The sequence below is a fragment of the Tympanuchus pallidicinctus genome, unplaced genomic scaffold (genome assembly GCF_026119805.1).
Source record: "Tympanuchus pallidicinctus isolate F22 unplaced genomic scaffold, pur_lepc_1.0 scaffold10, whole genome shotgun sequence".
NCBI lineage: Eukaryota > Metazoa > Chordata > Aves > Galliformes > Phasianidae > Tympanuchus > Tympanuchus pallidicinctus.
The window spans coordinates 4,964,094-4,989,193 of record NW_026294619.1 but is presented as its reverse complement, the minus strand read 5'-3'; the positions used below and the strand labels follow the sequence as shown (position 1 = coordinate 4,989,193).

The 25,100-nt window shown below is 38.1% G+C and overlaps 1 protein-coding gene across 1 annotated transcript; it reads right to left on the bottom strand.

The window, feature by feature from the left end:
• ATG3 (autophagy related 3) lies at positions 1-25,061 on the bottom strand. Its single transcript, XM_052665772.1, has 12 exons — positions 24,889-25,061; positions 21,225-21,266; positions 17,796-17,845; positions 16,536-16,606; positions 14,730-14,837; positions 12,250-12,299; positions 10,557-10,638; positions 10,036-10,070; positions 9,155-9,310; positions 8,358-8,485; positions 1,598-1,666; positions 1-267 (listed from the first exon to the last, which is right to left on the bottom strand). The coding sequence occupies exons 1-12, from the start codon at positions 24,958-24,960 to the stop codon at positions 186-188; spliced, it is 945 nt and encodes a 314-aa protein (XP_052521732.1). The 5' UTR covers positions 24,961-25,061; the 3' UTR covers positions 1-185.
• Between the last annotated feature and the right edge of the window lie 39 nt (positions 25,062-25,100).

The window sequence follows — 25,100 nt, the reverse complement described above, 5'->3', positions numbered from 1 at the left end:
TATACAGGAATGAAAGTGATTTATTTATTACACACAAAAACTTTTATTAAAAAGGCTGGTAATGGAACATTTTATTTTCATCTATCAGCTTGATAAAAGGTTAATTACAGAAATTGTGTATAATGTATGTCACATGGATGGGTTATTTAAAAAATAAAGACTTGATAGAGGATCTTTTATCTTAGTTACATTGTAAAGTGCCTCGTGTAGTCATATTCTATTGTTGGAATGACTGCCTGTACAAATTTCAAGAAAATAAGAAGGTACCTGAATTTCTTGTTAAGGAAGAGTTGTAAAAACTGGAAATCCCATAAAACAAACTAGAAGTCACTTACAATATTTCATTCAACTGTTCTTCTTGCTAGCAGGAAAATAGCACTTACAAATTATACAGATAGAGACTGGGAAACTAATACAACAGATCTCTAGTGATAACATCTGGTGCTTGCCCAAACATAGAAGTCTTACTTTTTCAAGATAAAACAAGGAACCAGAAATTACTTTCAATAACTCTTACAAATATCTTACAAGAACATATAATGCCATTTACCAATTTAACATTTGTTATTAACAAATGCCAAGCTGAACTGAACCTAGCAAGGCTAATTCCTTCCTGCAGCTGCAGCGAAAACAGGCTTCTTCTCACAGAATGGCTCATGGATCATGAATCTCCAACCCCCCTGCCACATGCAGGGCCACCAGCCTCCCTATTTAATGCCAGACCAGGCTGCCCAGGGCCCCATCCAACCTGGCCTTGAACATCTCCAGGGACGGGGCATCCACAACCTCTCTGGGCAGCCTGTTCCAGCACCTCACTGCTCTCTCTGTACAGAACTTAAACTGAAACTTCTCATTTTCAGTCGCTCAGAAAAAAAAGTAAGCTGCTGTTCTGAAACATCCTTTGGAAATGCTCCTTGCTCTTGAGAAGGGAAGGAGAAATAAGCTTTGCTAAGCTCAAAAGCTTGCATTTGAATAGCAGATTTTCTTAGTCTTCCCTGTATGATACACCTTCAAACGATTGTTGGTCCCAAATTTGTAATGTTGAGTATGCTGGACAATTGTAAACTGAGGTGTCTGTCCACTTGTGACTGAGGCATGCAGTGAAACAAAAACTAAAATAAATCACTAAAATCAATCTCAGAGCCAAATCTAATACCAAAGTAGTACATCTGATATTTCCAAGTCTACTATGTGGTAATATCAAAGCATTGATTCTCAAACTTCACTCAAATGCATGCCAACTCTGGCCAACGTCTATGTAACTCCAGCCTTATCTTCTTAATACATCCTCCCTCACCAGGATCTCAATTGCATATTCATAGCTACCTCCTTAATTGAGATGCAAACTTTCAATCTTGTCCCTTCAATACTACTTGTTTTCCACTCTGGTTCCTCACCTGCCCTCCCCTCTCCCCAGCAGAGTAGCAGTGTTCATTTACACAAAAAGAGCTCATCCCAGAAATCTAATTAAGTACTACCACAAACATGGTTTATTGCTTTCACACACTATTGAATTCTAGTTTAGGAACCCTTAAGTAACAGCTCCCTACACTGAAAGAAATCCTTACAAATAGCATGCAGTAATGAAAAAGGATACATGTGAACTCCAAGTTCTCCTCCACCTTCTGCAACAGTCTCTATTATTTTCTTCATCACCTCCGCATGCCTGAAATACAGATTAGAAACAGTGAACGAAAAAATAACGAAAAAATAACTTCTTCATCTCAATAAAATCATATTACCTGCAAATTAAAAAGTTTCGGATGTTTGGTTCCAACAGCAGCAAGATGAAACTTGCAGTTTATTAACAGAGAAGTCCCAACAACAACTGAAATATTAATACTGAAGTGCTGAATATAACAATTGCCAGCCTCCTACATTCACAAAGAAAAAGAAAATATTCTATGCTACAGTGAAGACTGAGTAGCATAATGCAAGACAGTATGTTTTCCTTCTGCTTGTACAATTGTTAATTGTAAAATGACAAAGTCATCAGGAAAGTCTCTAGAAGGTAATCCTCACTAGAAGCAGCAAGCCAGCAGAAGTCCCCAGATGATCTCTGAAGGTGACCTACAAATCACTGCAGCGTTTTCATCTGCCTCGGGTGATTTTCAGTGTGCTTAAGAAATATCAAATACATAACTCATAGTTTCCTTGGAAATGCAGGGTAAGCCAAACCTACATAAAACACCTTTTATAAGAATATAAAATGGAATCACAAACTATCTGAGGTTAGAAAAGTTTCTGGTCATTGCCTAGTACTGCCAAGTCCAGCCTTTCCTGCAAGAAGAACAGTAAGCTAGAACCGATTGCTCAGGAGCCTGTCTGATCTAGTTTTGAATACTTCCAACAAGGAATGCTATAAATCTTTTAATGATCAGCTACAATTCAGGAATAATAGTCTTCTGTATCATAAACTAAAGGATGAAGAACATACCAACTCAGAGGAGGAAAATACTGTACGGTCAATTGAAGTTTTAATTATAACTTATTAACTCAGACTCACAGGTTGTCACTTTCACCTATCCATCAGCTTTAAATTCATGATTCTGTAGGCAGTCCTGACCAGAAACGCCACATGGTGTTATGTTTGCCCACCCATTTAACAGTGCAAGTTAGTCAACAGTAGCAGTTTAAAGTACTCATCCTGAAACAAACTGTATTTGTAAGAACCAGGAAGAGTGGTAAGCACAGTCTGAATAACTTACTGAACATCCTTTGACATAATTATACAAATCAAAACAGCCTAAATAACTGACTAATAGTGGCATTCAGTAATTATCTCTAAAGTTACTCATGCTGACAGTGACTGCAAACACAAGGAAGGAAGTTGTTGTAAAGTTACCAAGACACTTTGTAAACAGGAACGTGTAAGTCTGGGAAATAATAAAGGTCAGCATTTGTCACTTACTGTGCTGTTGGTCCTTAGAAACCAACTAATCATCAGAGTTGATTCCAATTCTGGATCCTCATGATGCCACTGCAGAACTTATGCTCACACAGATACCTAAGCCAGTTGCTTCTTTGTAGGCACATGGTCTCTGTTACAACTTAAGTTTCATCCTCTCATCTGTTAATGGTGAGTTATTTTTTGTAGTGGCACAAGTACAAGTCACCACACAGCTATTTTAAGTCTTTTACAGGATACTGGCTCAACCTCATACAGAATCACAGAATGGCCAGGGTTGGAAGGGACCTCAAGGATCATGAATCTCCAACCCCCCTGCCACAGGCAGGGCCACCAACCTCCACATTTAATGCCAGACCAGGCTGCCCAGGGCCCCATCCAACCTGGCCATGAACAACTCCAAGGACAGGGCATCCACAACCTCTCTGGGCAGCCTGTTCCAGCACCTCACCACTCTCACAGTAAAGAACTTCCCCCTGACATCCAACCTAAATCTCCCCTCCCTCGACTTAAAACCATTTCCCCTTGTCCTGCTGTTATCTACCCTTTCAAAGAGTTGATTCCCATCCTGTTTGTAGGCTCCCTTTAGGTACTGAAAGGCTGCAATGAGGTCACCCCGCAGCCTTCTTTTCTCCAGGCTGAACAAGTCCAGCTCCCTCAGCCCATACATACATCTTAATGAAATTTGTTCTTTCCAGTATTCTAAGAACCAGTAAAAGATAACTGGAATTCTCTAACAGCAACATAACGGTCATTCTTACAGTCTTACAGTTACCTGTGAGAAACTTTGTGACTTAGAAGCTTTCAAAAGTTGGTTTCCTTCTACAAGAAAATTTTGAGAAGACAACATGAAGAATACATATCCTAAAAATAAAAGAAGCAAGCTAACTTCGGGAGAAGTGTAATTTGAAAAACCCTATCTAGAAATCTCAAAGATTATTATTATTACCTTACTTCTGAATATTAGCTACCCCGAAATAACTGGTTGCCTTAACCCAAGGTAACTGTAAATGCTACTGATGTTTGTTTCAGGCCTGTTTGTATATCACTTGAGCTAACAAGTAGATCAGTAGATCAAACATTCGAAACACCTACTAAAGTCTCCTAATTTACTTACTGGTATATTACCAACTCTTAATGTGCTTCAAGTAATACAAGTTAACACTCATATTCTAAGTAAAAAATACTGTTGTTCATATTGAAAAGAAATTGAGACAGATACGTATAGAGTTAAGTCCATAAATAAATAAATAGAGAGAATCCAATTTCTTAGATTGATTACACTCTCATAAGTATTTACTTTGTTAAAAGTTTTTGCTTTTGAAGAGAATCACAGAACTGTAGGGGTTGGAAGGGACCTCCAGAGATCACCAAGTCCAATTCTCCTGCCAAAGCAGGTCCCCTACAGCAGGTTGCACAGGTTGGCATCCAGACAGGTCTTGAATATTACCAGAGGAGACTGCACAACCTGGGCTGCCCATTCCAGTGCTCTGTCACTCTTACTGTGTTGAACTTCTTGTGCTCCAGTTTATGCCCAATTCCCCTTGGAAGTAACTGAAATCTTTCAGAAGTAAATGAATAAATAAAATCAACCTGACAGTGGAATTCAGCACAGTCGACATACTGATATTTTCTCAGTATCAGCTGAAAGGGAAAATTACAACACTGAGAAGTAAATGTATACAATAAAAACCATCCCTGACCTATTGGGGGGAAACACAACCCACAAACCACACAACAGCAATACCAGAAATGATCGATTATTCACAGTTCAAAACAGTAAAAGGCCTTCTTCAGGACTTTCAGTGCAGTGGACAACTATAAGCTTCTAGAACAAAGAGCTGAATCTAAGACACTATAGGACAGTGTATTTTCAAGAGAAAACTGTCCACGAATGTGATTCAGTGTCTGTAACTGCTCACAGAAAGACACTGGTGGGAAAAAAAGCACACAGGTGCTATTTTCAGTATAAACCTGCATAATCTTGACAGTTGACCATAAACTCTACAATTCACTTATCCTGAGCCTTACATTCACTTCCCTGCTGATAGCTTACACTATGTAAGGTTAAAAGACTTCAAAAGCCTATTATTATACATTCTGAAGGAGAGGAAAATATGATCTCGGAATTAGTATATGCAATTCAAACCCAATTGTAAATGTGTTTAGTAGTTAACTAGTTTGCTATCAAATTATCAGTCATAAAACCCACATAAATAGTGAGAACTGTGGTTAAACCAGTTTCCAGCAATTAATGAGGAAGTTGAATGTGTTCCTGCTGGTATCATAAAAATGCTGATAAGGAATACAACTTCCAGAAGAGATGCAAGATGAACTCTTTCAACTAACTACTTAAAATAGAAGCAGTCTTAAGAAGTGGCAGTCTCCCTCATGCCAACATCCCATTTCCTCCTGTTCTCTGACGCAGGACAGAAGGACATACGCATTGCAAGAAACAGCCAAGTGAGTTTAGGACCACGCAAGTACCCCACATTACACAATATATGTAATGTGTAGGGAAGCAACAGCTGCAGAGCTAGAAAAACACTAACTTAACAACAAAACATTTTTGACCTTTTAAAATAAATTAATAAATAAAATCTCAGAAGTCCAGACCTTCTCAGCTATACGCCTTATTAAATTAAGGAGATGGAATAGCTTGCCTCATACAGCAAGAGAATATATATTTAACGCTTTAAGAATTAAGCGGCATGAGGCAACCTAATTTAACCATGGCCTTTGTAACATTAGTACCTAGCAGTCACATAGAATTCCATTTTAAACCACCATTTTAGATACACTATCAGTCACTTTCTTCACGTTCTCAGGACAATACCTGCTAACTTACACAACGTCAAGCAGTTGCCAGTCAATTAGATCACCTCGTCTTGTTTTGGAGAAGGCTACATTGCTTCCTCTACATTTAAGACTAGTGACAAACTGATCTCACTGCAATATCAATCTTCCTTTTTTGTTCTTAAAAGACTAATTGCAGTAAGTCTCATGATGCAAGCTGTTTTTCCGAGGGTAGATGTGAATTATGTAACAAAGTCACTGAAACTTTACTCATTTCAGAGGAGGAACACATACACTCGCAGCTCTCCTCTGTGAAAAAATTTCAATCCAAATTCACAGGCTAATAGGAAATTGGTTCTTCTTCTATAAAGAAGTCTGCAAAGTTAAACAGGATACATTGTAGTCACAGACAAGAATATACTCTACAGCTTTAAGTAGTCAGCAAGGGTTGTCATGCCCAAATATCTTGTCATCTTTATTTCTTTTGTGAGTGCCCTCCAACATGCATCCATCAGAGGCTTCCTCACATTCCTTTATTAGCAGGTCTTTCAGCATCCACTAAATTGAGCCACATCAGGAACGTTTTCTTCTTTGCTTTGGTTAATTGCCTTCCCACTCAGTCTGCTAAACCTTCCTACATTCATCCCACCTGATCAACCATCAAAAGGAAAGAACAGCATATGCCATTTTCTTCCCAAATCCTTCTTACAGCAAAAGATCTTTTTCATTCTCCTCATTATCTGACAAACTCAGAGTACATGCTCAAAAAACAGAGGCCTGAGCACGTACTTAGTAATGCTTCCCTCAAATTTTTCAAGTCTCCAGCAGTACACAGACTAGAGGCTCCCTAATTCTGGAACAGTAACCACACCTGACAACTCTTGACAGCTTTTCTTCCATTAACTTCCTAAACAACTTTAATATTTAGGTTTCTTAGATATATGCAGAGTATACTCCTTTTTCTGGCTTTCAACATGCCAGTAGTGAGTTCCATTCAATAATACGCACTTTACTACTGAAGAAAAAAATAAAAAGAAAGACCTACTGGCTATTGTCCCTCTGTGGCTTTCATGATAAGAGTCACTGAAATCAGAACTCATTCCTCAGCGGTCTTTTGCCAGCTGAAGGGTCCCAGATTACTCAAATCATTTCTTATTTGGAAGAAGCTTCATAACTGCAGCTATTCCTGATACCCTATCTGTACCTCTTCCTTTATCTCAAAGACTACAGAATGGATAACAACAACTTACTGCAGTATTCAACATATAGGTCATCCCACAGATTCGCAGTAAGAAACTTAATGTTTTCTGTTTTAGTCTTTATTCCTTTTCTAATAGTTCTCTAAGTTGTATCTGCTTCCTATACTACTCTCGAGTACCAAGGCTTGTCTAGATAGGTCTTTATAGACTTAAACCTGGTCATTAAAAGACCAACAATGAAGTTCATTACTTAAATTTCTCTACATCAGCTGAACTGGGCAGAAAGCTATTTCCCACTTGTAAAATGTTTTCCCTGCTTAATATTGTGCAGGCATAAGCTTGAGTGCTTGTTAAAAGCAGAGACTATTGCAAGGCGGTGGTTAAAGAACCAAAATCTGGAAGACAAGATACAGATTATAAAACACATGGATATACAACCTCATAAGATCAAGAGCAGCCATCCACCAGTTCAAAGCTTCCATTCTTTATAAAGAATGGTACAGCCTTCCCAAAACTAATCGTATGTTCAAAGAATGCCTAACCTAGAAGTAAGAATGCTTTGAATCTGCAGAAGTTACCACATGCTTGTCAGTCACATGCTAATTATTTGGCATCTCAACTAGTGACACAAGATCCAGAATTGTTTCTTCAAGCACAAAGAAACTTATGTGAGTGAAAGGGACAATCAGAATTTCTATTTATTTGTATAGTAAGCATGTACACGATACAGGATGTTTTTCCTTTTTATTTTTTAATGGGGAAAAAAAAAAAAAAGAGAGAGAGAAAGCCCAAATTCACATCTCCAAGATCTTGATAATAGCAGGAAGCTGAAGAACCACTCTACATCTAAGATAAAAGCCATCTTCAAAAACATGTTAGAAAAAATATCTGTGCAACTAGTCTAACTACAGACTACTTGTATATTGGATAAGAAATGTGGAAATGCAACAGAAAAGATCCTGAAAACTATTTTTTTTTTAAACATAAGTGCAAAATAATATTTCAGTGTGACAATTACAGGACCTGTACTTAGCAGTTTAATGGACATTTTGGGAAGAAGGTAGTAATGAAAGAGAGTTCTTTCACACTGAAATAACATTTTCCTGCTCTCAAAGCATATATACTTCTACTGCCCCAAAAACAGCAAATGAAAGCACAGAACTTGCTCTATAGAGTTCTAGTAGTCTGCCATCTTCTGGAATTTCTGGGAAAGTGGAGGAAAAGCAAGTTAAGCACAGAAAAGAGAACTCTAACTGCATAGTACATTTGCAGCAGTGAGCAGCGGAATGACCTCAGAGAAAAACTATTCTCTGTATTTTATATTCCCTCAGAAGCTAAGAGACCATTGTGGCAGCCAAGTATGGAAATAAGTCCAAAAAAACCTGAATCAAAACCTTAACAAGAACAGCAAAGTGCCTTGTGTCCACATCCCGCATCACACTAGAAACACTTACCTGCATGGATGAACTGAGCACATGGGAGGTGGAGGAAGGTGAGGATGGTTTTCAATGGTCACAGTCTTCTTGACGTGATCTTGACTAATGTCTTCATACATATGCTCTACTGTTAAAGGCTGCCGTTGCTACAAAGAAAAAAGGAACACTCCATCAAAAGCATTACTAAAAAAGAATTTTTTACTGCTTCTTAGTAGTTCTAGCATCACGAATACATGTAGTACCGTAAGTCACAAGTACAACAGTTCTGAAAGTACACTGAAAATACAGATTGTGTTAAAATTCATACAGTGTTGAAATAGTACTACATAAAACCTTGCTTTTAGTATATAAGGTGAATGGTCAATTCTATATATGACAACCAAGGCCCTGGTTCCCATCTAGGTAACTGAGTCATAAGCCCTCATCAACTTTGATCCAAGAAACTTAGCTAGTAAAAGGGAAGTGATTTATCTAATCTTTTTATCACAATAACACATGTTTAGTTGTCTGAATTGACAGGGGTTATTTCTCTTAGCTTCTCTTAGAGCAATAGCTTAAAAAAAATAACAGTGCACAATCCCCCTTTTTTCCAAAAATACTTAGTTATCAAGTACAATTTTTCAGTGAAATAATTTCTGTGTCCTGCAACCCTAAAAGCCCTGTCTGCAATCCTGACTGCATAATGGCTTCCTCACCATTTCTTCCTTTCAATTTGCACTGTGATTTAGAAAGTAATAACAAAATAGCCTTGTTATCTGACTTGGTCTCATTTCACAGAAGTGGGAAAACAAACAAACAAAGAAACATCGCTGTACCTCATCATATCCAAATAACCAGAGCCTTGGAGTTTGGTAATACTTGTCGTAAGTGATGTAGAGGTCATAAGTTCTAGTCTGTAGAATAGCATCTTCCCCTCCAACATCAACTTTGGCTTTGTTAACTTCTACAATCTGTCTTGTGTCAAGTGTTGCCTGGTTTTCAAGGTGAAAATGACAACATTAGTATAGTCCTGTTTGTATTCCCTCTTGTCCCATCCTATGCAGCTAGGTAGGGCTGCAAGATCAAAATAAATGTTCTCCAGTGTACATTAAGAAATACAGGCTTTTAGGTTTTGTTTTCAGTCTTCAAAGAAGTAATATAAATTTCTCTCCACTTTTTTTTTGTTTGTTTTTTAAGACACGATTTCCCAAGGAAAGGTGCAACTACGTTGTGCTACCCTCTTCCCTTCTTCCACCAAAAACTTTTAAACAAAAAAGACAATCCCAATGAAATTCACAAGGCAGGTCTCAGATTATGCAGGTTTCACGAAAACCTCAGAAAAGTGCCTCCAAATAATGATGCCCTGTCTTCCCTCATTAGATTCTGGAGTGTGCATGCAATTAACGGAACCTATAAGACACTCCGTCCACCACACACAGGTTTTAGAACAACCACCACACTTTATAACTTGTGAATTGAGCATAGTATGTAAGCAGAGCAAAACAGAACAGCAAAGAAAGCAAAATTACTGCGGTCAAAATTTGTAAGGACCTATGAGTTAAGGTAGTCAGGAAGGAGACAAATCCATAGGAAACCAAGCTCAGGAATCCCACTGCTCCTAATAACCTTATGTGAGCCACTTATCTTTATTTTTACTCTGCCTGTGCTCATACTGGTGATAAGTATTTTAACAGACAAGACAGAACAGTTCACTCACATCATCTGTCTCCAATAGCCCACTTTCTTCATATTCTGAAAAGAAGACCCATAAAATTCTGTGTTCAGTTCACAGCTAGTTATCATAGCTCTCATTCTCATTGTCACATGTATATAAAAATGTTTTACTCGCATAGATTTCCCAACCCCCAAACCAGACTAAGCCTTTTTAATACAAATGTGACAAAGCCTACAAGTACATGATAAACAATCCTTAAAAAAGTGGTTTTTAGTTGACGGATTAGGTACAGCCATGTAGCAGGAATGAAACTATGCTAAATTCCTAATTTTTCTTTGCTTCTACGTTGCTACTGAAACCTATTCGCCTGTCAATAGTCATTGAGATTTCATCACACAAATTAAACATGCACCAATAAGACCATACAAAAGATAATAAAGGAGATCTGCCTGCTGATTATTGTTAGCATGCATTCTGTAAAAATAAAGTAGTATTCTCTTAAAGTGTACCAATATAGCTAAAGGCCTGAAAAAAAAGTGCATCCCATTCAATTAAGGAAATACCTTCCATGTCTGCAGCTTCTCCTTCATCTTCCTCGTCATCATCTTCACAGGATGCTGATCGCTCTGGTATTTTTATATTATCCTTTAGATAAAAAGTAAAAATTGAAAGCACTACTTTAAAGACAGCTGCATTTAAGATGCCCCAGCAAATCTCAAGTATTTAGGTCCAGTCAAAACAGCCGTGCAAAAAATAAATATATAAATGAAATAAAATAATCTGCAATACTAACAAGGACTATACTGAACTCAAACATTAGTCCAGAATGATTCTATTTATACGTAAAGAATAATCACAAATAAAGTATTACACAGCCATAATTTATTTTCAAATAACCCACTTGCCTCAAATGAAAGCCCACAACTAGACATGCAGATTACGACTTTCTATAAACTAAGCCACAAACAAGCCCTCAAACAACTTTTGTGCCTATGGATAACGTTTGAATCCAACAGACAATTCCAGAGAAATTCAGAGAGAGAGGCCTCAATTTATGCCAATGTCATGAAGACTTCAAGAGAATACTCAAAACAATGATTAGAATTAGGAGCTGCTCTAATTATAAGGAAAACAAAACAAAACACAATCAGTACATAACTATGTTGTTGAGTACTTCGGCAAATGGTACATAAGCAGAAAAAGATTTGTCATTCTGGATTGGCCTTGTGATCCAAGAAATGAAGTACTCTACATGCAGATTTTTTTTTCTGTGTACAGAACAGAAGTGAAATCCTTAACACAACAGCAGTTACACATCCAATAAGGTTCTACAGTTACATTTTGTAGAAACGCCAGTCACCTCCAGGTGATTCTTAAGAGAGTTTTTTCTACCCTTACGTAACTGAGTTGTCAAAAAGTTGTATTTTCACAGTGTTCAGTACAGTCTCACTTGGATGAATTTCACAGTTAATCACATCAACAGAGTTTGAGTTGCTTACAATTTCCGTTCTCTTTCCATCTAATCTTCAGAATCAAAAAGATTCATGCTTGGATGGTTTCACACATTCTTAAAGGACACAAATAGAACTCCACTCGAGCGTTCATCGTTAAAATCATTTTGCCCTTTGTGACATTCTCCCCATCTCTTAAGCACATTAGCTATTACACATATCCATTTCAATTTCTGTTCTCAGTTTCATGAGGCCTTAAGTTTCAGATTTGGATCCTGCTACCGAGTGATTTTTTGGAAACGTACAGAAACTGATGACTTTGTAAGATATTTAAACAGTGCTAGTATGTCAGTGAATGTGAGGGCATCAAACAGGACTTAAAGAGTTTAAACGCTACTGAAAATGAAGTTTAAAGATTATGAATAAATACTTCCTACTCCTGCATTATTTTTCCACAAAAAAAAAAAAAGATTATTTACATTGGATCACCAAACATCAGCTTCTTGAGAAACAAGGGTAGTTATCACCGTGAATCCAGGTGCATTTTCAGTTTGTAGAGGTTTGGCACAAGAGCACACTAGTTAAACACAGCCTAAAAAGAACACCGCTCTGGTAAACACATGGTAATGTAGAGATTACATGCTTAAATCTGTATCACAGCTATGAAGGTCAACGAATATCTGCAACACATCTAGTGACAAAGAGTATTCTAGACTTTCAGAAGCAAGACTAGATTGCTGCAGGGAAGATTTCTATTACCTTTATGTCCAATAATAAAGAAAAAAAATAATTCCAAAGCAAGTACCTTACAGTCTAGAGTGATCTCCTTAACTGCTTCTGTTGCACCCGCTATACCTGTTAATTGAACAGCAAATTTGCATTAAAGAAGCCTGCTTCTTTGTTACAGAACACTACAACGAATTACAAGGAACTCAGAAAGCAGCATATGATCATTCCTATTACACCTCACAACAATTCTATAGATTTGAAAGGCTATTTATTTGGTGTTGGCAGCATGCTTGGAGCTGGACATCCATAAACAGACCATGCTAGTAATGCATAGCACAATAGCACAGCTCTTATGCTGCAAACAAATTTTGTTGATGGAATAACTGCAAAGTAATTTGGATTTTTTATTTTAAGGATCATTGGCACAAAGAATGAATTCACGACGTGAATTCTCTCAGCTTCACAGGCAAGGTATGCTTCATTAGTTGTTTCGAAGCATCTTGAAGGCAAAGTGTTGACAACAAAGCAGAAACATGGTAGCACACAATGCTTTCAGCTGAGAAGAAGTGGAAGTAAAAAACACCCCAAATCACAGCAGTATCAACATTTTAATGCCTCCACATTTGATTCCCAGTTTTATTCTAGCACTCATTTGCTGCTCTTTGGGATACACGACAACATTCTGCTTTGAAACAGTAAATGAATCTTCTTATCTGCTCAGGTAAGAAGTTATATCATGAATGAATGAACTTGAAATCAAGTTACTGTCCCGCAGAAATGCAAAAATGGACCTTAATTGCTTAGGGAAAGGGATGTCAGGTGAATGCTGCTCAGAAACAACATATTTCTAGTGGAAATGTGATTGTTTACATGCAGTTTTGCCACACACACCGAGAAGTGTTGTTATAAAACTTATGAATACAGATGAAAGGAAATAAATTTTTACCTCCTAAGATTATTCAGAGACCCAGCTAGATCTAATCAGAAGTCTTATAGCTGTACTAGCAAAGCATAGGAACCAAATCAATCAACCCAAATAATCTCACCCAATAAAACAAACAAAAAAACCCACACCCAAAACTTGACAGAGCAGAGAAGGAGAAGGCATACCTAATTAAAGAATATGACAAAGCTATGTCTCATGTGATTTCCTTGCAGAGAGGTGTTCAATTATGAAGAGCAATACAGGGAAGAATTTCCAGTGATCAAAATTACACATTTACATAAGCAAAAGCATCTTCTTGCACCCCTGCTCTCCTCAGTATGGCTAAATTATTTAATGAGAGAAGATTTGCCAGAATACAGAAAAAAAAATTACACTGAAAAAAGTAAAGCTGACTGAAATATATTCCAGCCTTGGAGGCAGTAGAAGACAATGTAATTGAAAGACTGAATTTAATTAACTCATTACAGCTCATGAAGAAATTGATTAAAACTAATAAAACTGCCATTTCTCAGAAAAGGACAACGTGGTTTACTAGAAGCTGTGCTACACAGGATCATAGAATCACAGAATCCTAGAATGGCTTGGTTTTGAAGGGACCTCAAGGATCAACAAGCTCCAAATCCCTGCTACATGCAGGGCCACCAACGTCCCCATTTAATGCCAGACCAGGCTGCCCAGGGCCCCATCCAACCTGGCCTTGAACACCTCCAGGGACGGGGCATCCACAACCTCTCTGGGCAGCCTGTTCCAGTACTCATCACTCTGCTGGTAAAGAACATCCCCTGATATCCAACCTAAATCTTCCTTCTCTCAACTTAAAACCATTTCCCCTTATCCTGCTGTTATGTACCCTTGTAAAGAGTTGGCTACCCTCCTATTTGTAGGCTCCCTTTAGGCACTGGGAGGCTGCATTGAGGTCACTCTCCAGCCCTCTCTTCTCCAGGCTGAACAAGCCTGATAATGAGACAGATCCATGTAAGCAATAATTTTTAGACACAAGCTCATTAAAAACAAAAAAGGATCATCTTTCACAGTCATCACCTTATTTAACAATATTTTTAGCCCTTCAAATGACATCAAATACTAAGAGCTGTTTTCTAATTGTTCCCCTTTTTAACTCAAACCCAACAAATTAACAAAATGAGAAATACTACAATCATTAAGTCTCTTTGCATCATCATTTAAGTATCAAAATCCTTCACATGCCATCTGACTAAAAGCAGAAATTACTACGTTCTTGACATATATTTTAAACCAGTGCTCTCTTGAAGAGAAGATCTCTTTGCTAAAGAATGAGCCAGTACACAGCCCCTAGCTTCCCCCCTGGCAATAACTTCCTAGAACTTTTCTAAGAGAATACCAAAATAACTAAAATACCATTGACATCACTGAAAAGCAGCCTATTTCAGATACATACAGGCATACAGTTAAATATGTCATACAAGCAGTCATACACAAAGCACGTGGGTTTCTGGCACAGTAACATACTTTCTTCCAGATTAGGTACTAATACACAGTCAACCGCATGAGAAAGATTTTACTTTCTAATAGTGGAAACTGATAATCTTATTGATTACCAAATGCAAAGTTTGAAGCAAGACTCTGAATACCTGCATTGTGAAAGGTGTCTACCCATCCCCCATCACCATCATCTTCTTCTATAATTGCCTCCTGCTCATCTGAGTACTCCATCTGCTTGCACCTTTTGTAGCACGGTACTGCAAAAAATTGCAAAACAAGATGACTGCAGCCATTCCTATACAAAATCAGATTGATGCAAGAAACTTTTCTACAAGGTCTTCTGAAATATAGTTAGCTCATATCTTTATTTAAGGAACCCTGGATATATATATTTCAAATGAAATCAATTATGCTGATGAGCTGTAAGTGGTGTTTTATCTCACTACAGCACATCACTTGTTCGAGTTGCTGCAAGTTCATTCTTCTTCTAACAATTAGAACTTTCACCCAAACTCATAAGTACCAGAAACAAATTAACTTTTCATGTGTCTTTATGCTACCTATTAATTTGACAACAACTAAACTACTGCTAAACACTAAATTACATCTAGCCCAAGTACAATATTGCCTGTATTACCACCAGTTTACTGAGCTGATTTGTCTTTAGAATTCCTTTAAAGTTTGTATCAGATATTTACTGTTAAATGTACCTAATTTATCATGCTAATTAACGTCTACAAGTTTGGAATAGGCTAAAATTAATTTGTTAATTAAAGCAACTTCAGTCATACGTATTGCCATTTAAGTACAATTCAAATATAATTTTCAGAAAACAGTCACAGAAAATGCGGATCCAGTTAAGACAAAGCAGACTCTTTCCAATTGCATAAACGAGCAACAAAATGCTAATTTTCAGAAAGAGAGAAGAAGGCTTGAAAGTCACAGTGAAAGAACATTCTCCAAAGACTTCCAAAATGAAGCCTGTAGAGTGGCTTTTGGCTTCACCCTTAGCCCACAGCTTCTACTCAGGTGCTTGGCCAATGCGTCACTACCAGTAGAAACAGCACAAACACATTGCTTTAAAGCGTGGCCTAGGAAGCTCACAGCAATGTGGTACCCTGGAAGGAGTAGAAGAGATAAACAAAGTAGATCACCTGGCCATTCAGCTATCAAGACTATCTCACTGAAGTCTGTCCAACACTAGCACTAACATCTTCATATGATAGTTCCCTACAGCTCCCTGCAAGACTTCAAAGCTTGCAAGGGACATCAAAGCATGAAATACAACTTCCAGCAGGTAAAAAAACTTTTGACGATCTTCATAGTATTGCAGGTACCTCTAATTACATTATCTTTGACACATTTTTATACAAAATCTCTCAAGAAAACAATTCTACCATGGTAGTGCCAATGCACATCAATGTACAGGTCTCTCCTGTATTTTCTTGAAAAGGGAGTCATCACAAGTATTATACATACACACAATTGTGAATCTGATGAAAACTGGATTTAAAATTGCATTTTATATAATCGTATGATATAAATTATTGAAAGGAACAGTGACATCAGTTATGCATTCCAGAAGCACTGGTATGACAATTCTGGGAACTTCAATAACCCACCATTTCCAAAAGGAGGTGTAAAATAAACATATCTTATTTATTTAAACTTAATAAACCAATTATGATCCAAAGGGTGGAGGAAAAAAAAAGATAGACAAGGACAATAGACAAGTTTATGGCATTTACTCTTCATTTTTACTTCATCAAAAGAAACTGCACTGCTGGTATAAAGTCCTGGTAATAACAGATAAAAGGAAGAGATTTCAGATGTGCAGGAAAAACTTCTAGTATCACAAGAACAAAATACGCTTCAATTGTCAATACAGGCAATGAGTTGACAGCACAATCAACCATGCTGTCCTAAACTCACTTATATTTAAACTTCAGCCTTACCATTTTTAGTTACCAAAAATTGTTTGTCTGTTGGCAGATAAGCCTTGACTTTTAGCTCTTCTCCTGAAGCCCTGCAAAACAAAGTGCACCACAAAAAGGTTGGGAATTGGATGACGTGCAAGCAAAAGAACCCTATTTTCAATCTACATCAAGAGTATTTTATGTACTCCTTTTGAACTCTTAACAGAATTTGTTTGCTATAACTTTGCCCTTGGTTATATAGAGACTTTGATATCTGTATGGGATCAAAAAAAGTTGGCCATTCCTAAACTATCAAGTCTTGGATTACAAATATTTTCTGCTTCAATAACCACCTTCACTTTGAGATAGCCTAGCAAAGATGGGTTGACAAAACAATCTAGTCTGTAAGAAACATACTATAATCAGCAACAACATAGTACCAAGCATCTCCAGAAAGCAACTTCAGAAAAAGAAACAGAAGTTATACAACCTGTCCATAGTAACCAGACTCCAGTAATTTTGCTAAGCTCACATTATTCAGAGCACTTTCTTTTACCTTCCTTGCTTTTTGGTTTGGAATAAAAGTCTTCTAATCTACTAAATAGTCTGCTGCAAACTATGTACATAAAGCTTATGTACAGACATGATTCAACATCTTATTTTTTCTGAAGACAGTAAAAAAGGCAAGAAACTGATTCAAGTATAACAATTCTTTCTCTGTTCACGGTCCAGAATGATTTGTTTTATAATGCAAGATACTAATAAAATGTAAGAAAGTACCCTGTTTGCACCCCCCACTGCGTGTGAATAACAATGAATTTCCCAGAACAAGCACAGCACAAAGCAACCTGGCGTGGGTCTACTTGAAAACATTTAACCAAACTCTTGCTTAAAACATACCAATTACAACTTGTTCTTAGCAATTCTGTTTGGACATGGCCTTTTGTTTTTTTTAAACACGAAAGACAAACTTGGGAAGAGACACTGCTACCGCAGCTAAGTACTGAAAGCATGCATGGTATGTACAAGTTTATTTCCACCAGAGCCTTTGGAGAACAATAACAACGAAAAAAACCCACAAACAAACCCTTATTTTCCCTACTGCTACAAAGAATAAAAAAGACCTGTTTGACTTTAAGTTCATATATCTTCATCATAGAGATAGAGTAGATTGCACTGCAAGAGTCAGAGTACTGTTCTGAAATGAGACAATTGTACGGTTGTATCCAATGGAAACACATCAAAGCATAGGTATGTAGGGATGCTACAACTTTGTGCAATTCTTTTGTGTTTACTTACCATTGCCAAGTAGGACAGTGGTGAACTAAGTGATCGCCAGCTGCGACAAACTGTTAAGGCAAGAAAAAATTAAAGAACTGTTAAATATAGCATAAGAAAGCAACGTGCAATTCCTGCAATACTATTTATATTTCAGTTGCATATTCCTCTGATACTTATTACATAGTTAATCTGTTTATACTTTGTTTGATGCTTTCTTTACTATTTTTCAGCTAATCATAAAATGACTTACAAAACTAAATCAACTTCACCTGAAGGAAATGCATACTAACCACTATTTCTTAATCCAAGTTACATCATTGATTTTGTGAAGGATAAATTATTTTTATTTGCTACTCTTCATGTTTTACAAAGACATTGAAGAGATTAATATGAGATGAATAACTGAACTTAAGCTTTCCATCCAAAATCAATCCAGTAAAAACTTTATGTACATTTATTTGAGTTTCAGCTACAAAAAACCAAAAGTTTAATTCTCTTCTAGTGTTCACAACAATTTTGCAGCAAGAACAGAAGCGAGACTGTCACTACTTCATTGAATTAGTGAGAGAACTGCAACAGAGGAGTAAACAGTATGCTTTAAGAAGTGAGCACCAACCACCATATTTCACCACTGGCATTTACTAGATATGGATAACCACACACTTAGTAAATTGAAAAAACTTACGTAGAACGTTGTTCCAAACAAAGAACTTTTAAAAATCTTCACTCTACTTTTTCGTAGTATCAAAGATAAAAGCTATTTCACCATGCAAAACTGTACCAACTCAGAATCTACCCAGCATAATCTAACCCACTGAGCATAGTTTTCCTGCACAAACTGAAAAAGAAATCCATATTTAAGAATAATGATTTCTGTGTTCCATGCACGAGTTCACTTTGAAAAGAAGGTACACACCTAATGCTACAGTTGCTTTCTTTTCTTAGAATGCCAATTTACAACAACATATTTGTAAGCTGCCCACAAGGCGTTATGGCGTGATACAGCAGGCTTGTAGCATAAGCATCAGCCATTTTCTCATCGTGCCTTCCGATGCACACAGTGGAAAATACCAGAACATGTACTGCATATGAGTTAGCAGACCTGATCTCTGCAAAAGCGAACCGTTTCAACCATTCCCCAAGAGAAGCCTCTAGCTGAAGTGAAATTTTCAATTTAAGGAAAACTGTAATCTCTTCCAACACACAGGGAAATTAAAAACAACAACAACAACAACAAAAGCATGTACTAGGCTGTATGTGATAATAAACACCACATGGAAATCCAGAATCATCTAAAATTCTCTGTCCAGGGAACTGGAACAAGTGCTTGCAGCTCCACTGTTAAAAGACATTATTTAAGATGAAAAAATTCAAAGCGTTCTTTGCAGGTTCTGTAATACAAAAAACCTAAAACAATCTCTAAATTTCACTTGAATTTTTCTTCAGCTTGGACTGCATAATTAAATCAGGTGGTTTCACTTTCTATTTCTACTGTGCTACTGCTATCGTACCTTAGCCGGTAACACAAAAGTGACAAGAGAACAATTTTAGGACAACATCTTACTTCTACTCTTGAAAAGAATTATTTTAAAGATTTGCCCATGCTCACATATGAAATTTAAAAGGCTATCTTTATGAGTTATTAATTAATAAGAACACCTGGCAGGCAAGAACTTGCTGAAATTACATCAATTACACAGACCCCAAAAAAGGTGTTGAATTTGATTAGTCTAATGTTGAATTTGATTAGTCATCATTAGTGTTATTATGGAATGGTTTGGGTTGGAAGGGATGTCTAAGACCACCCAGTTCCAACCTCACTGCTATAGACAGGGACATCTCCCACCATACCAGGCTGCTCAGAGCCCCATCCAGCCTAGCCTTGAATAGATTCATCTTCACAGACAAGCCACAAGATCATAGAACCATTAAGATTGGAAAAGACCGATAAGATCATCCAATCCAACCCCAACTCATCCCCACCATGTCCACTAAGTCATGTCCCTCCTCACAAAGTTTACCACAGTGGTATCTCACACTAAGATGCAGGAAAAACAAGTTAAATTGAAATTCATTACTTGGGAAACCCAAACTCATTCAAAGATAACATCCTACCATCATCACAGGTGACTTCAACTCTTTAGCAATCACTATTCTATAAAGAACAAAACAATCAGTGAGTAAAAAGGTTGTCAGAGACAATAAGCAGGTCCACGCTTCAGCCCTACCTAAGTTTAAGAAAACAATTTGTCTTGCTAGATAACCATTTCTCTTGAGTACAGCTTTGAAGGATTCAATTTATTCATCCTATCAGTATCTGTGTTTACACAGATAATACATATTATTTGCATTATTTTACTGACCCATAAATACTGCAAACAGCTTAATGTAGCATAGAGTGTTTCTTGCCACTACAGAAACCTTCTTTTCAGTTCTACTATGGAGTTCCCTCCTTCAGATCAAGAAGGGATTAGGCACTAGTACATTCATTTACACTTTCTCTGTAAAGTTATACTTTTTTTATATAGAAAAAACAAATATATTAGTATGTAAAACGTATAACCATCTACACATATATATTGTTATCAATACAGCAGAACACTTTGTTACTAAGCCTGTTCTTCAGAGTACTGCTCTTCTGGATGACAGAGAGCACAAATGTTTGCATGTCTCGTAACACAGCAGAACAATACTATCTACCAACATTAGGAAAAACACTCCTGCCCATACTAGCTGCAGTTGGTTTAATTTCATCTTCACATTTGTAAGTCATCACATTTTTCTTTCATTCTACCCAACTCTGTTCAGCAAGGACAACGTATTTTCAGAACAGTAGCATTTTAATGGGAGAAGAAGCGCAACCAGGGAGCCCAAATAGCACTGCATGTTCAGTGTTTCTACAATTCTAGAAAAATTCTTTTTTTCCTCTTTAAAAATAGCAATTGCTTGGCAGCATGAAACAGCCTCCACAGGGGGGAAAAAAAAAAAAGGGAAAAAGAAAAGCATTGAATGAATGCTTACCGTAGACAAGCATATATAATGGTTTAGCCATAGTCTTGGAAGGAACCAAAAGTGAGGTAAGCAAGATACAGTAATAAATTTACCTCATGAAATGTTTATGGGAAAAGCCTTTGAAATAAACATATTCCTGTTAACCCCCCAAGACAAACGGAGCTGCTGACCCAGCAAAAACTTTCTAACTAGTGTTTTAGGACATAACACAGGAAAAGACATCCCACATTCAGATCTCAAGAAGAATTCTGATGCTGACCTACTTCACCTGTAGGCTAAGAAGGCTTTTTTTTTTCACATTGTGGAAATTGTTTCAAGAAGGAATACTTAACTGACAAAGAAGTAAACTGTTTGAGATGAGCACAGTCACTTTGAGTAAAAATTATCAGTACTTTCACAGTTTCCAAATGTATTTCAAAGGTTCTAAATACTTACTTCTTCAGGTGTAATGACTCCAGTTTCTTTAAATTTGGATTCCTGCAATAAATAAAAGGTAGAGTTTTTGAGCTCGGCTGGCAAATCAACATATTCACTTTCCTGGGGACAAAAATATCTGCTCAGTCCACATAGATCTGCAAAGCAGCTTGGAGGCAGCCTCTGCTTATGCTGATACCTCCATATCCTATAACATAAGGCCTGATAAAATTACTTTGTAGCAGACTTGGGGGGGGAAGGGGAACGAGGTTCATGATAAGATTACAAAGTGGTTTTGTTGGTAGTGGCTTTTAATTTATTCTTTTTTGCTTTTGATAGAGTCAGTTATGTCAATAATAATAAATATATTATAAAAATAATAATAAAAAGAAAACAAGAGAAAGAGGACACCTTACACTCTGTATTACATTTACCAGTTAGAGACAGAAAAGCAGCTGGAAATAATGATCTTTAGAATAACAATTTTGAGACTGTTTAAATACTGAATGACAGCGTAATGCATCAGTATGTGGGTTTCTAGGTCATGAAATGAAGGACTGAACCAGCTTTCACCTGTGATAAGAAAAGCTGCAATGACTGTTACTAAATCTTTTTGGTACCCATTTTGTTTTGATGCCTTCATTATACACACCATAGAACCAGTTATGATTACAACAGATGGCAAATGGCCACGTAATTTAGTTTTGCATAGAAAAATTAAGAACTTTTGCATTAAAGACAACATCTATGAAGTTTAAGACTACATTTTCAGCGTAATCAAATTTGGAGAGAGAGTACTCAGTTTATGATTCATTTGTTTTTTCATTCAGAAAAGCCTCAAGGAAACCTACAGTTTTTCAGTTATTTAAGAAGAACTTTTGAAAGAATATAAATTTCAAGGATGGCGTAGCTCACTTTTCAAGTCCTCAATTACTACATAGCTTCTTGCCCTGAAGAACTCATGATTTTTTCCATCAAGACTAAAAGCAGCAAACACAAAGGATTTTATGTTTGGCTACAACTTCAGCAGGTTCAGTCACTGGGAAAGCATTAAAGAAAACCAGCTGCTACTTAACTTAGTTCTTCCTGGCGCTTGACCCTGGTGCACACTACCACCTGTGCTATATAAACGGAAACAAGCTCACCTATTTCACAGAATCACAAGGTTGGAAAGGACCCACAAGATCACCCAGTCCATCCTCTCATTATGATTGCTAACACAAGGTACTAAACAATATCTCATAGCTCCTTATCCAGATGCCTCTTGAACACTGCCAGGGATGGCGACTTCACCAGATCCCAGGACAGGGGAGGTATTCATGAATACCTGATCCCTTTCTCTCCCATTATGTCTCTGAAGAAGAGACACTGAAGTGAATGATTAATGATAAACAAACTGGCTGTTGTGCAAACATCACTATATGCACTGCTATACGCAGTTAACAAAAATAAAAAAACTAAAGAACTAATTTAGCAATTTGGATTACTATAAAAATTGAGAATAACATATTATGCAACACCTCGTTAAAGTCTACTTACTATTTAACCTCAAAATTATCCATATACTTTATGCAACAAGAACAAGCTTGTAGTTCTGGAATTACATTAGGAAAAATGTAAAATAACCACTCTCTGTTCCCAGAGGGTAAATAGTTCACTTTTTTAATCTATGTGCATCATGTGGTATGCAAGCCTAGCACAAGACACAGTCGCTAAAGTTAATTTCTGAAGTCAAGAAATCAGCGTACTTGCTTAAATCCCCTTGTGAAGGGAATACATACATGTTATCATCACCTCCCACTCATGAGAAGTTCCACAGCCCCCCAGCACATCTGAGCACAAAAACTCCTCTGCTGTTCACATAATAAAATACCAGTTGTGCAACAGCCATACTGCAGTGAACAAGCCACATTTCCACACAACTTCACAGCAGCAGATGGCTCGCACTAGTGGTGAAACCTACAGAGACAGACTATCCAGGCAGGAGCATGTTATTTGCTTTAAAGGGACAAGTTCAATTAATAACTGCATATCACCAACTTCTGTCCAAGGATCCAGGTTGCACAGTACAAGTCATGTAGAAGGTCATGCAGCAGAACTATAGCCAGAGAGCTTGTTGTTGTAGGCAATTATAGCAGGCATACAAGGCAGAAATAATGCCCCCTATTTTATTAAGTTGGTCTATAATGTCAGAGGTAGATGTAGGTGATATGGCAGGATTGAACCCTCCCACCAATATTCCATTACATTTGGTTGCCGTGTGACAAATGGCAGCAAAGGGGAAGTACGATAAAATGGTGTCTGACCTATGAGTGTGGATGAAATGAAGATGTGCCACTGAATTCCTCCACGCTGAAAACATGGCTGCTACTGATATTCATCGACACCTGCTGAGCATTTCTGGAGACCAAACAGTGGATGTAGTGAGCTTCTTTACAATGAGGGTGACAGAGCAGTGGAACAGGCTGCCCACGGAGGTTGTGGAGTTTCCCTCTCTGGAGATTTTCAAGACCTGCCTGGACACCTAGTTGTATGATCTGGTGTAGGGAGCCTGTTTTGGCAGGGGGGTTGGAATTGATGATCTCTGGAGGTCCCTTCCAACCCCTATGACTCTGACATGAACACAGCGAGGTGGTGAGTGGTGTGTTTCAGCAGTTGGCAGCAACTGGTCATCTCCAATGATGCAGATTTTGATGAGTGGCATGCAGGCTCTTGTTCACTGCTGGCAAAAATGCACAGCTAATGCTGGTGCCTATGTTGAACAATCATGATTTGTAGCCAAGTATTTTCTCTGCCAAATACTGTTATTGCATTCAGTGCATTTGTTATAGCTTCCACAGAAATAAGCAGGAGGCATTACTATTGGAGTGGCTACATATTTTAATAAAAACATGGAAAAAGTCTGAAAGTCAGTAGTGAGAGTACTGCTGGGAAGTTAAATATTTCCATACAAAGTCAACTTTTGAATAGGAAAATAGTTGAAAACTGAAGGTAGAATATATTACCAAATTGAGAAATGGAGAAAAAATAAAAAAATCACTTCCTACCTACCTAAGCAAGCAGGAATAGATTTGCTGTACACCTTTATAAGCATGTTATTAGAGGAGACCATGAAGAATTTCTACTGTTTGCTGTTACGTTGTGCAGATGCTTCCATTTATTTAGCAATGCAGATACAGCCAGTCATGCTATACAGCTTTACATTTGCGCACATAACGGAGACTTGACGAGTTTGTTTCTTTCTGTCAGCTGAGAAAGCTGCACTCTTACCCAAAGACCCACTGCAACCCACCCCTGAAACCACGCTCAAGCCTATCACTGCACAAGCACGCTTGGCTTCCATCCCTGCTCACACAGGCAAACGTTCAGCCACTTCAGCACAAAACGATGACAGCAGACAAGCCGTTCTTCCAGCAACCCGCCCCCTCCCGAGGCCTGCCACCATTATCTTCCCCCACCTCCCCAAGAGATGCTCCAGCCCTGACGGAACGCAAAGCGCAGCTCAGCCCCACGGAAGCAGGCAGCTGCCCGCTCCCTCCTTTGGAGCCAATTCGCAGAGGCGGGACGGCGCCCTCGCGACCCTCGGGGCGTCAGCGCGGCCTTCACAGAGAGGGCCACCCAGCCCTCCCCCCTCCCGGAACGCCTAGCAAGGGAACGCGCTGGGATCTCCGCGCAGAGCCGGCACCTTGAGGACGGGAGTGAGGTACTCGGCCACCTCCAGGGCCTTCCCCTTCACCGTGTTGATGACGTTCTGCATGCCGCCACAGGGCCACGGGAAGGCCACGGGAACGATCGCCGCAGCCAACGGTCACGGCGGCACCGGCAGCCCCGCCCCCTGTCCCGGCCACGTGACCCGCCGCCCGCTCCGTCGCGCACACGTACCTCATGTGCGCACGC

Bases quoted from the DNA above. Each gene is read 5' to 3' on its own strand.
- ATG3 (XM_052665772.1), bottom strand. From the start codon at position 24,960: ATGCAGAACGTCATCAACACGGTGAAGGGGAAGGCCCTGGAGGTGGCC. The intron at 21,267-24,888 runs GTGCCGGCTCTG...TATTTATTGCAG, and splicing joins ACCTCACTCCCGTCCTCAAG to GAATCCAAATTTAAAGAAAC. The intron at 1,667-8,357 runs GTAAGTGTTTCT...TCTGTATTTCAG, and splicing joins TGCTCAGTTCATCCATGCAG to GCATGCGGAGGTGATGAAGA.